Source organism: Bubalus bubalis, chromosome 3 (assembly GCF_019923935.1).
Source record: "Bubalus bubalis isolate 160015118507 breed Murrah chromosome 3, NDDB_SH_1, whole genome shotgun sequence".
Taxonomy (NCBI): Eukaryota; Metazoa; Chordata; class Mammalia; order Artiodactyla; family Bovidae; genus Bubalus; species Bubalus bubalis.
Genome location: NC_059159.1, coordinates 17,864,058 through 17,878,028, shown reverse-complemented (window position 1 = coordinate 17,878,028; position 13,971 = coordinate 17,864,058). Strand labels below are relative to the sequence as shown.

Genomic DNA, 13,971 nt, shown 5'->3' with positions numbered 1-13,971 from the left:
AAGGGACTTATGCAAGTAAGGAGCCCTGCAGCTTAAGCTTCATTTAATTCATGATAAATCCACCTCAACTGGGGCCCTTTACCAAACTTACTTAATGCAAGGGAAAATATTTCAACTTATAAACACCCTAGTCATTATAGGTAATAAAATGACTTAACTCGAGGGGTAGCATCTTCTCTTGGCATCTTGCCTTTGGAAAGAGATGCAATAAAGTTTATATCTCACCATGGCAAATGTTGCCTGAACCAAATTAGCTTTGTCTAGTAGAAAGACTTGGCCTAAAACAAAGAGCCCTACCCACAACACACATTTACTATATTGTGACAATCTTTCGATGGTAAAACTTTGAATGAGTTTTAGGAGTATAGTATTAATTTATTTCCAACACCAGATAGCTCAGATTCTTTCATTACCTTTTCCTGTCATTTATGATAAACAAAGAAATTCAAAAGGAATAAGTTGGTGTCTCTTCCCTTAAGAATCTTTTCTGACCCATCACCCATTTTCTACTTTGTTGCCCCTGCCCACCTTGTTACCCAGCTGCATAGATGCTAGCATGGCTCTCATATATTTTCCCATCAACATCCATCTTCCTCTTTCCAGTGTGAAAGCTTCTTGGGGACAAAGTCCTTGTCCTATTCTTCTTTGTGTCTCCAACACAGCACTTAGAGCAGTGTTGACACACAGTGGGCATGGCACTCTGTGAATGTTTTTGAATGAATTCATTAATTTTTGTCAACTGTGATTCCAAAATTTATTTTCCTGTTGCCTGCATAACCACAGTGAAACTCTGATTCTTATTAGGGACTCTTGGCATTATAAAATGTTTAGAAAAGGTGGTGAGTTTAAGACAGTGTATTGACCCTACTGAAACTTCCTGGTGGAGGGACCTTAGGAGCCTGCTCTCTGGCTCTCTGGCCAAAGAAAAACTGACCCTGGGTGCTCTTTCCCCAAAGTAGGCATCAGGAAACTCATGAGGGGCGGGGATGGGGGGGTGGCCACCCAAGACAGGGATGTGTAGCTCTGGACACACCGTCAATACCTTCATTAACTGGAAAGGAACTGTGTGAAACTGGATTTCTGAGCCACAAGACAGTAAGAGAGTCTTTACCAAAGCGAGGCATAGACAAAGCTCTTTACCTTGACTTGAAAATCCCCTTCTGGCCTTGGAATGTACTATGATTTGCTTGTGTCACAGAGAAATCACAGAATTTTTGAGCAGAAGGAGTGTAAAACCCACACTTGTTATTGACAAGTAGAAAGGAAAAGTCTATAGAATTAGGCTACAGCAATGTATTTTCTTTATATTTTTCACACTACAGCTGAACAAAAACATCATCTTTTTCCATAACTGAAAGGTTCCTACTGGCCACAGATAATTCACTTCAGAGGCATACTTTTTGGAAAACAAGGATCTGGGTGATGGGGGAGAGCCCTGTGGTGGATGTTCAGGAATTCCTTTTCCTTTACCATTTAAAAGAAGCTAATGGTTGAGGAAGCATCCACACCTTTTGTTCCATGAAGAAATGTGTGCTAAACTGAGATCTTAGCAGCTTTGCATTGCATAGATTTTAAGCAGTTAGGAACTTTGCACATGAGCAGGAATCAAAGGTAAATTCAAAAATGGAACTTCATGGACCCTTCCCATATTGGAGCAGCATCAGTGGGATTCCATGACAGTGCTAATTTGAATGTTTTTGCTTGGTGCCTTTTATTGCCTGTGCAAAAGATCGGTACTATGGAAACCAGACCGTTTCATACACAGGAGTTAGACAAGTCTCTTGACCTCTTTGTACCTTAGTTTCCTCATTTGAGAGGAAAAAAAAAAAAAAGGATCTCAGGACATACTTTTCAGGATTCATACTAGGCTTGCACCCAGGTAACCAATAACTGTATGATGTTTTTACACATAGTTTTATACATGTATTCATCTTCTATTTCACTTACAACTTGTGTAAAAACTGCATTCCATGCCAGGCCTGAAATGTTCCAAAGCTCAGTTCTGTGAGTAAATTGCAACCAAGATTTCTACAAAAAAAGACACAAGCAAAAGAAGAAGAAAAATATATATTCTTTCAAAACACTTATCCTTTTGCAGTAAAGCTAATTTATATGTGATGAAAATAACATCAGTACTCCTTCCATACACTAAAGAAATCTCAATGTGGAAGATAATATGATTTAGACTTTAATGATTATATATGTGGTGCATTTAGTAAATGCTCAATAAATGCTTGTGTTGAGTGATCTTTATTTCTCTAGAAAAGCAGCAGTATTGACATTTGAGACTGGATAATTCTATCTTGTGCTGGGGCTCTCCTGTACATGTTGAGTGTTTAGCTGCATCTCTGGCCTCTGTCCACTAGATGTCAGTAGCACATACAGTTCTAACAACCAAAAATAGTCTCCAGACTGCCAAATGTCACTTCATGCAAAATCACCCTGGTTGGGAACCACTGTTCTATAACGATACACTCTGATCTGTGTAATAATTCTCACACTCATATTTGCCAGAGACAAAAAATACTTGTTATATAATTTTAATAATATTTCAAAATGAGTAACAAATTAATTTGATAAAAATTAAGTTTTCTAAAATTCCAAATATAATGAAGTTATATTTGCAACTTACATAAACTGCAAAAAAGGAAGTGGTTCAAATGAACGTCTTTCAATAGACTGTATTTTATTGCAGGATAAATCTCTAGGAAAAGTAAAAGGAAAATATTGCCTCAATTAGCTATTAGATATCTATTTAATAGGAATAACTAGTAGAGGTTAGAATGATAATAACAAATACATAGCTTTGGTCTAAACTCCAAACCTTAGGAATTGTCATTTGAACCTTCCAGAGTCCCTAACCCTGCCTTCACCTCTCTCAAGAAATCTCTATAAATAAAATATATAACTATAGAACTTTTTAAAAGTTTATATCATAATCACGTGGAAGGCAGGTATCACTATGGACTGTTAGTTGCTCAGTCATGTCCAACTCTTTGCGACCCCATGGACTGTAGCCTGCCAGGCCTCTCTGTCCATGGAATTCTCCAGGCAAGAATACTGGAGTGGATTGCCATTCTCTTCTCCAGAGGAACTTCCGAACCCAGCGATCGAACCTTGGTCTCCTGCCTTGCAGGCAGAATCTCTACCCTTTGAGCTACAACTATAGATCTTGATAGATTTTGGAGGTAATCTTTCCCGACAGCAGAATTGATTAGATTCTCACCTTTTGTAGTCTCTTCAAATTCTAGATTGTGAGCTCAAAGCTTTTATTCTCCAATTACAGTTTCTAACATTAAAAGGAATTTTCTTATATTTACACACCTCCCAATTTAGTTCTGTTTTTCTAGGCCAATTCAGTACTAGCAGAAATAAAAGATATATTTTCATACAACCTGAAAGGAAGTTACTCCCCTCATTGATATGTAACTTTACCTAATTCAGTATTACACTTTCTATCATATTGATTTTTATTTGAAAATACCCACTCTTGACTATAGCTGACTATCCTGTTTCCATTGATATCAGCTTGTGTCTCATTTCACCTGGATGGGTATAACTGTCTTCTGACTGGTGTTTCTATCTCTGCTCTCTCCATTCCTAAGCCAGCCTCTACATGATCATTAGTTTAACTCTTTAGAAAGTGAAAGTCGCTCAGTTGTGTCCGACTCTTTTCGAACCCATGGACTGTAGCCTGTCAGGCTCCTTGGGCCATGGCATTCTCTAGGCCAGAATACTAGAGTGGGTAGCTGTTCCATTCTCCAGGGGCTCTTCCCAACCCAGAGACTGAACCAAGGTCTCCCGCATTGCAGGCAGATTCTTTACCATCTGAGCCAATTTCCAGAAGCAGTCCTTAAATACCAGCACCATTTGTGAACTTACTAAGCTACAAATACTCAGCCCTATTCTGGACTGATTGAATCATCAACTACAGAGGTGGAGCTTGTGTTTCAACAAGCCCTCCAAGTGACTAATTCTGCTGCAGGCTCAAGTCTGTCCTAGAGCACTGCTGTGGTAACGCGGTCGCTTGGCATGATATTCTGGGCTTGGCCCCCAGTGCCCTTGATAACCTGGCTCTCATCTCCTACTCTCCCCACTGGAACTCTATGGGTACTCAAAGTGTTTTTCCTGTGTTTTATCTTTCTCCCAATTTTCTTTTGCAAGCTTATTCTTCCCAAGATGTCTATCTGATGATGATACCAATGGCCCTTCAAGGTTCCGTTTGAACAGCACTGCTTTAGCAACATCTTCCCTGAGCCAGTTAGAAGTCTTTTTTCCCTCTTCTATGCTCCAACACCAACTTACAGCTCTCATTACCCTTATTCATTTCTTTTTTTAAAAAAAGAAAGCTATTTTTGCATCCCATTTTCTCGCAGCATAAAACTCCTTGACTGTATGGGTTAGATCCTGTTTATGCACATTGTCTATCATGTTTGCAGCCAACGCATGGACATAAAGCAAACTCAAATATTTATAAAATCAACAAGTAGGGAGTGAATAAGAAGAAAATGACTGTTTTAAAAGAAATGTACCTTTATTCCTTCATGGTTCCCTCTTCTGCGCCTCTACTGCACTTTGTCATGGTTTGAGTTTCTATGTTTATTTTCTCTGTGAGATCATGAATTGCTAGAAGGAATCCTAGCTTAACCACCTTTGTGTTTCCAACACTAGGCTTTAGATCAGGTCAGATCAGATCAGTCACTCAGTCATGTCCGACTCTTTGTGACCCCATGAATCGCAGCATGCCAGGCCTCCCTGTCCATCACCAACTCCCGGAGTTCACTCAGACTCACGTCCATCGAGTCAGTGATGCCATCCAGTCATCTCATCCTCTGTCGTCCCCTTCTCCTCTTGCCCCCAATCTTAGCATATTGCTTTTTAGCTTTTTTATTGATTGGCATTTTTAAAAAAGAATGAGCATATGGATGCTAACATAAAATAATCAGCTTATAAAGTATTTCATAGAAGTAATGAAGGGCCTAATTCACTGAGTTTTTCCCAAGGTTCTATTTGAATAGCATTGCTTCAATAGCATCTGATAAACTATGGATGGAAGTTCGTGACATTGTACAGGAGACAGGGATCAAGACCATCCCCATGGAAAAGAAATGCAAAAAAGCAAAATGGCTGTCTGGGGAGGCCTTACAAATAGCTGTGAAATGAAGAGAAGCGAAAAGCAAAGGAGAAAAGGAAAGATATAAGCATCTGAATGCAGAGTTCCAAAGAATAGCAAGGAGAGATAAGAAAGCCTTCCTCAGCAATCAGTGCAAAGAAACAGAGGAAAACAACAGAATGAGAAAGGCTAGAGATCTCTTCAAGAAAATTAGAGATACCAAGGGAACATTTCAGGCAAAGATGGGCTCAATAAAGGACAGAAATGGTATGGACCTAACAGAAGCAGAAGATATTAAGAAGAAATGGCAAGAATACACAGAAGAACTGTACAAAAAAGATCTTCACGACCCAAATAATCACGATGGTGTGATCACTGACCTAGAGCCAGACATCCTGGAATGTGAAGTCAAGTGGGCCTTAGAAAGCATCACTACAAACAAAGCTAGTGGAGGGGACGGAATTCCAGTTAAGCTATTTCAAATCCTGAAAGATGATGCTGTGAAAGTGCTGCACTCAATATGCCAGCAAATTTGGAAAACTCAGCAGTGGCCACAGGACTGGAAAAGGTCAGTTTTCACTCCAATCCCAAAGAAAGGCAATGCCAAGAATGCTCAAACTACCACACAATTGCACTCATCTCACATGCTAGTAAAGTAATGCTCAAAATTCTCCAAGCCAGGCTTCAGGAATACGTGAACCATGGACTTCCAGATGTTCAAGCTGGTTTTAGAAAAAGCAAAGGAACCAGAGATCAAATTGCCAACATCCGCTGGATCATGGAAAAAGCAAGAGAATTCCAGAAAAACATCTATTTCTGCTTTATTGACTATGCCAAAGCCTTTGACTGTGTGGATCACAATAAACTGTGGAAAATTCTGAAAGAGATGGGCATACCAGACCACCTGACCTGCCTCTTGAGAAACCTATATGCAGGTCAGGAAGCAACAGTTAGAACTGGACATGGAACAACAGACTGGTTCCAAATAGGAAAAGGAGTACGTCAAGGCTGTATATTGTCACCCTGCTTATTTAACTTATATGCAGAGTACATCATGAGGAACGCTGGGCTGGAAGAAGCACAAGCTGGAATCAAGATTTCCGGGAGAAATATCAATGACCTCAGATATGCAGATGACACCACCTTTATGGCACAAAGTGAAGAGGAACTAAAAAGCCTCTAGATGAAATTGAAAGAGGAGAGTGAAAAAGTTGGCTTAAAGCTCAACATTCAGAAAACTAAGATCGTGGCATCTGGTCCCATCACTTCATGGGAAATAGATGGGGAAACAGTGGAAACAGTGTCGGATTTTATTTTTGGGGGCTCCAAAATCACTGCAGATGGTGACTGTAGCCATGAAATTATAAGACACTTACTCCTTGGAAGGAAAGTTTTGACCAGCTTAGATAGCATATTCAAAAGCAAAGACATTACTTTGCCAGCAAAGGTCCATTTAGTCAAGGCTATGTTTTTCCAGTGGTCATGTATGGATGTGAGAGTTGGACTCTAAAGAAAGCTGAGGGCCAAAGAATTGATGCTTTTGAACTATGGTGTTGGAGAAGACTCTTGAGAGTCTCTTGGACTGCAAGGAGATCCAACCAGTCCATTCTAAAGGAGATGAGTCCTGGGTGTTCTTTGGAAGGAATGATGCTAAAGCTGAAACTCCAGTACTTTGGCCACCTGATGCGAAGAGTTGACTCATTGGAAAAGACCCTGATGCTGAGAGGGACTGGGGGCAGGAGGAGAAGGGGACGCCAGAGGATGAGATGGCTGGATGGCATCACCGACTTGATGGATGTGAGTCTGAGTGAACTCTGGGAATTGGTGATGGACAGGGAGGCCTGGCGTGCTGCGATTCATAGGGTCGCCAAGAGTCGGACACGACTGAGCGACTGAACTGAACTGATCCAGTTTTAGCTTAGATTAAATTATCAAAATTATGAGTTAATGGCATTCACACTCATGTAAGTGCTCTATATTTTCTTTCCCGTGGGTGACAATTTGAAGTTAACTTTAATTTCTCTCATTTTACTAAAACAAATTTTTCAACCTTTTCCAAAAGGGCCAGGGAGTAAATATCTTAGGCTTTGCAGGCGACATAGTCTCTGTCACATATATTTCTTTCTTTCTCTCTTTTTTTTTTTTCATTTACAACCCTTTAAAAATCATTTTAAACTTATGGGCTGTATAAAAATGGACCATGGGTCAGATTTGAGTCATGAACAAAATATAAGCAGATAGTATATGAACATTTATATATAATGTTATAGACATGGGAGTCTATAATTGCTCAGATCCCATTACCACTTTTCCTCTACAACTAAAGGGTATTTTCCTATCTATATCTTGTCTACATAATTAAATTAAAAAATGATTAGGAGGTATTTAATGGTAGAGATGGGCTTGGGCCCTACACAGACTTACAAAATTGTAGAATTGTATGGGTGGAAGAAATTGAAGAGATTATCTAATTTGAACCCCATAGTTATTTTATAGAGAAGATCTCATAAATAAATATGATTCACTAATTAACTTACAAATATTGGAGGGATAGCAAGCCTTCAAATGAGTCCTTGTGTAATTCAGTCAACGAATTTTCACTGAGAATTCTGAAAAATGAAAAGGTTATTTCTTAATCAAAATGCAAAATAACTATAACCATTTACTACATAGTACTCCTGTAAGCGGAGGAAGCTAAGTAATGGTGCCATCTAAACACCCTAATTTTTATTTAATTTAGGGGTGGCAATTTCTGCTCTGTTTTCATTTAAACCTTTCTCCTCACATTCTTTGCTGTGTCCATCTCTCTCCATCACACACACACACACATACACACACACTCCATCCACTCTTCCCACCAAATCATACAGATCATTCAGTTAATGCCTACTCCCTAGATCACAGGATTTCTCTTAGAATCCAACTCTGGGCAGCACCAACATTGCAGAGGTGTCCTTCCCTCTTCTCTTTTCCCAAACCTTATTGGGAAGTTCCACACAGAACTGTATCAGGGCTGCAAATGAAGCCATTTGATTTTTTTCCTCTAGGAAAACTTTTTTGAAAATTATTTGCATATTTAAAAAATATGCATAAAATATATACAATTGTTCAGTTTAATAATTATGAAACAAATCCCTGTGTGATACCACTCATGTCAGAAAAGAATCCTGTCAGCATCTGAGGAGTCCCTGGGCAGACCTTTCCAATCACAGCTTTCTCTCTGACTTTAGTAAAGAAGAAACTCTATAAAGATATCAGAGGTCAGTTTCTCTTGCCTGCAAGAATCCCCTTCCTTGCAATATTAACAGTGGTACATTCTTCAGGAGTCTTGGGGATCTGAGCACACGTTATGTTGCCTTGTGAATATTTTCACTGAGTTCTGCATTTAAAACATTGTTTTTCACTCACAGTGTATCTTGGTCACATATTTATATTAATTCCACCTCATAGCTTGATTCCATCTCATAAATTAATTCTTTACTCATAGCTTATGAGAATTAAAGTATTACTACCTGGAAACTCTGTAACTCAGTTATAAGATGCTTCATATTATATAGAATACAGGCATATACATTTTCAAAGGCATGTACAAAGGATCACTAAAACAAAAACACAGAAGACTTTATTCCCACAGAATTTCCACAAAGAACTCTCGGAGTCCTGAAAATGCTTCAAAGATCCTGACCTCAATTTGAAATTCACCATGTTAGAAAGAACAGCAGTGATGGACAGGTGAAGGGGGAATGGTCAACAGATGGTGCTAAGACTGACTCTTTCCTCACCTCGGTTAAGTAGTGGTTTCATATTTCCATGGAAATGATTTTAAAAGAAAAAAAAAATCAGTATGTCCAATGACGTTTATAGTAACCCTTTCCATAACTTCAAAAGTTGGAAAGAACTCTACCTCCCCACATCACATAACAAAACTGAGTACACCATAGGTGATATACAAAAGTCACAGGAAATAATGATATATGAAAAAGTTCAAGACAGAAGCAACTCCACTTACTGTAGCCTGCCAGGTTCCTCTATCCATGGGATTTCCCAGGCAAGAATACTGGAGTGAGTTGCCATTTCCTCCTCCAGGGGATCTTCCCAATCCAGGGATCAAACCTGCATCTCTTATGTCTCCTGCATTGGTAGGCAGGTTCTTTACTACTAGCTCCACCTGGGAAGCTCAAATCAATATGTCCAACGACATTTATAGTAACCCTTTTTGTAACTTTGAAAGTTGGAAAGACCTCTACCTCCCCGCATCATGTAAAAAAACTGTGTACACCATAGGTGATTTACAAAAGTCACAGGAAATAATGATATATGAAAAAGGTTGAGACAGAAGTGAAACTCGTATGTACTAGTTATAAGTCTGAACACTGACAAGGACTCAATCAGGACAGTGAAGAGATGGGGCTGATGATCAACTCTTCACTGCACTGTCTTCTTTGATTGGCTGATGCCCATAGAAGACTAGTTGGAGTTTGAATATTGTGGGAGGACAGAGAGTAACCAAGAATATGTATTTTAAATTAATGGGGTTTCTTTTTGTGGACTTGTTTGGATGGCGGGATATTAAAATTTTAAAAAATAACAGTAATAAATGCAACCTAGAAGTAAAGTTTAGATTGAGAGTGTCAGTCACCAAAAAGTACCCCCAAAAAGAGCTTCAAATAAGCAACTAACTGAAATAAAGTCTACTGATCTGTAGAACTCCAAACATTCATTCTGAGGCAAGAAATTTAAAACTATGGGGAATCAATCCAGATCGAAAACTTTCTCACATCATGAAAATATCAAAACCAGGCATGAAGTAATGTTTAAGAAACATCCATGTTTTACTTCTGACCAGGGTTCTTATCTAAGGCAATCTTCTAAGTTTCACATTCATTCTTGATTCTATATTTATAGACAATTATCCTTCTCTCCGTTCTGCAACTTCTAGAAAACTGAGAGGGCTCAGTGTTTCTTTGACTCAGCTATACGTATAATGCAAATAGTAGGCCATTCTAGAAGTGATTTACTCGACTTTGCTTTCTTTCTCTCCAACGTATTCATTAAACTTAAAATTATATCTATTTATTTATTATACTTACTTATTTTTATGTATTTGTAACCCCCCCTAAGAACTGGAATACTTGGTCTTTTTTGTTTTGGGGCCTGTCTCCCAGCATGTAAAACAGTTCCTGGCACATAGAAGACACTCAAAAAAATATTTATTGAATGAATTCAAAAAGTGACGGGTTATCAACTATTTGATATTTTCATTTAAATCAAATCATCCATTTACCATCATTCATGAGGGTAAGCGCGGGCAGCTGCGACCGAATGGCGCACTAAGCGCGGGCGGCTGCGGCCAAGAGGAGCTACCCCACGCCCGAGGCCAGGGGCAGAAGCCGGAAGGACCCCATGCCCAAAGGGCGGTGGCCAAGAGGAGTTACCGCACACCCGAGGTCAGGGGCAGCAGCCGAGAGGAGCTACCCCGCGTCCGAGGTCCGGGGCGGCGGCCAGGAGGACCAACCCCACGTCCAAGGAGCAGTGGCTGCACGGGGCGCAGGAGGGCCTAGGAGGAGCTATCCCACGTTGAAGGTCAGGAAGAAAGGTGGTGAGGAGATACCCCTCGTGCAAGGGAAGGAGCAGCGGCTGCACTTTGCTGGAGCAGCCGTGAAGAGATAACCCACGCCCCAGGTAAGAGAAACCCAAGTAACACGGTAGATGTTGCAAGAGGGCATCAGAAGGCAGACACACTGAAACCATACTCACAGAAAACTAGTCAATCTAATCACACTAGGACCACAGCCTTTTCTAACTCAATGAAACTAAGCCATGCCTGTGGGGCAACCCAAGACGGGCGGGTCATGGTGGAGAGATCTGACAGAATGTGGTCCACTGGAGAAGGGAATGGCAAACCACTTCAGTATTCTTGCCTTGAGAACCCCATGAACAGTATGAAAAGGCAAAATGATAGGATACTGAAAGAGAAACTCCCCAGGTCAGTAGGTGCCCAATATGCTACTGGAGATCAGTGGAGTAATAACTCCAGAAAGAATGAAGGGATGGAGCCAAAGCAAAAACAATACCCAGCTGTGGATGTGACTGGTGATAGAAGCAAGGTCCGATGCTGTCAAGAGCAATATTGCATAGGAACCTGGAATGTCAGGTCCATGAATCAAGGCAAATTGGAAGTAGTCAAACAAGAGATGGCAAGAGTGAATGTCGACATTCTAGGAATCAGCAAACTGAAATGGACTGGAATGGGTGAATTTAACTCAGATGACCATTATATCTACTACTGCGGGCAGGAATCCCTCAGAAGAAATGGAGTAGCCATCATGGTCAACAAAAGAGTCCAAAAAGCAGTACTTGGATGCAATCTCAAAAATGACAGAATGATCTCTGTTCGTTTCCAAGGCAAACCATTCAATATCACAGTAATACAAGTCTATGCCCCAACCAGTAATGCTGAAGAAGCTGAAGTTGAATGGTTCTATGAAGACCTACAAGACCTTTTAGAACTAACACTCAAAAAAGATGTCCTTTTCATTATAGGGGACTGGAATGCAAAAGTAGGAAGTCAAGAAACACCTGGAGTAACAGGCAAATTTGGCCTTAGAATACGGAATGAAGCAGGGCAAAGACTAACAGAGTTTTGCCAAGAAAATGCACTGGTCATAACAAACACCCTCTTCCAACAACACAAGAGAAGACTGTACACATGGACATCACCAGATGGTCAACACCGAAATCAGAGTGATTATATTCTTTGCAGCCAAAGATGGAGAAGCTCTATATAGTCAACAAAAACAAGACCAGGATCTGACTGTGGCTCAGATCATGAACTCATTGCCAAATTCAGACTTAAATTGAAGAAAGTAGGGAAAACCACTAGACCATTCAGGTATTATCTAAATCAAATCCCTTATGATTATACAGTACAAGTAAGAAATAGATTTAAGGGACTAGATCTGATAGACAGAGTGCCTGATGAACTATGGAATGAGGTTCGTGACACTGTACAGGAGACAGAGATCAAGACCATCCCCATGGAAAAGAAATGCAAAAAAGCAAAATGGATGTCTGGGGAGGCCTTACAAATAGCTGTGAAAAGAAGAGAAGCGAAAAGCAAAGGAGAAAAGGAAAGATAAAGGCATCTGAATGCAGAGTTCCAAAGAATAGCAAGGAGAGATAAGAAAGCCTTCCTCAGCGATCAATGCAAAGAAATAGAGGAAAACAACAGAATGGGAAAGACTAGAGATCTCTTCAATAAAATTAGAGATACCAAGGGAACATTTCATGCAAAGATGGGCTCAATAAAGGACAGAAATGGTATGGACCTAACAGAAGCAGAAGATATTAAGAAGAAGTGGCAAGAATACACAGAACTGTACAAAAAAGATCATCACGACCCAAATAATCACGATGGTGTGATCACTCACCTAGAGCCAGACATCCTGGAATGTGAAGTCAAGTGGGCCTTAGAAAGCATCACTACAAACAAAGCTAGCGGAGGTGATGGAATTCCAGTTAAGCTATTTCAAATCCTGAAAGATGATGCTGTGAAAGTGCTGCACTCAATATGTCAGCAAATTTGGAAAACTCAGCAGTGGCCACAGGACTGGAAAAGGTCAGTTTTCATTCTAATCCCAAAGAAAGGCAATGCCAAGAATGCTCAAACTACCACACAATTGCACTCATCTCACATGCTAGTAAAGTAATGCTCAAAATTCTCCAAGCCAGGCTTCAGGAATACGTGACCCGTGAACTTCCTGATGTTCAAGCTGGTTTTAGAAAAGGCAAAGGAACCAGAGATTAAATTGCCAACATCCGATGGATCGTCGAAAAAGCAAGAGAGTTTCAGAAAAACATCTATTTCTGCTTTATTGACTGTGCCAAAGCCTTTGACTGTGTGGATCACAATAAACTGTGGAAAATTCTGAAAGAGATGGGCATACCAGACCACCTGACCTGCCTCTTGAGAAACCTGTATGCAGGTCAGGAAGCAACAGTTAGAACTGGACATGGAACAACAGACTGGTTCCAAATAGGAAAAGGAGTACGTCAAGGCTGTATATTGTCATCCTGCTTATTTAACTTACATGCAGAGTACATCATGAGAAACACTGGACTGGAAGAAACACAAGCTGGAATCAAGATTGCTGGGAGAAATATCAATAACCTCAGATATGCAGATGACACCACCCTTATGGCAAAAAGTGAAGAGGAACTAAAAAGCCTCTTGATGAAAGTGAAAGTGGAGAGTGAAAAAGTTGGCTTAAAGCTCAACATTCAGAAAACTAAGATCATGGCATCTGGTCCCATCACTTCATGGGAAATAGATGGGGAAACAGTGGAAACAGTGTCGGATTTTATTTTTGGGGGCTCCAAAATCACTGCAGATGGTGACTGCAGCCATGAAATTAAAAGACGCTTACTCCTTGGAAGGAAAGTTATGACTAACCTAGACAGCACATTGAAAAGCAGAGACATTACTTTGCCAACAAAGATCCGGCTAGTCAAGGCTATGGTTTCTCCTGTGGTCATGTATGGATGTGAGAGTTGGACTGTGAAGAAGGCTGAGCGCCAAAGAATTGATGCTTTTGAACTGTGGTGTTGGAGAAGACTCTTGAGGGTCCCTTGGACTGCAAGGAGATCCAACCAGTCCATTCTGAAGGAGATCAGCCCTGGGATTTCTTTGGAAGGAATGATGCTAAAGCTGAAACTCCAGTACTTTGGCCACCTGATGCGAAGAGTTGACTCATTGGAAAAGACCCCGATGCTGGGAGGGATTGGGGGCAGGAGGAGAAGGGGACGCCAGAGGATGAGATGGCTGGATGGCATCACCGACTTGATGGACGTGAGTCTGA

At 40.4% G+C, this 13,971-nt stretch overlaps 1 protein-coding gene across 2 annotated transcripts in view; it reads right to left on the bottom strand.

Annotated features, from left to right (window-relative positions):
• Positions 1–13,971, bottom strand: part of LOC102416251 (leucine-rich repeat-containing protein 37A3) — a 53,089-nt gene that overhangs the window by 27,374 nt on the left and 11,744 nt on the right. Inside the window, exons 3-5 of one of the 2 annotated variants that reach the window (XM_025279921.2) lie at positions 7,651–7,722; positions 2,633–2,704; positions 1,948–2,028 (exon numbers count right to left, since the gene is read on the bottom strand). In XM_025279921.2, the coding sequence (XP_025135706.2) occupies positions 1,948–2,028; positions 2,633–2,704; positions 7,651–7,722 (225 nt within the window). The remainder of the gene's footprint in view (positions 1–1,947; positions 2,029–2,632; positions 2,705–7,650; positions 7,723–13,971) is intronic. The other variant, XM_025279922.2, reaches the window with a different exon arrangement.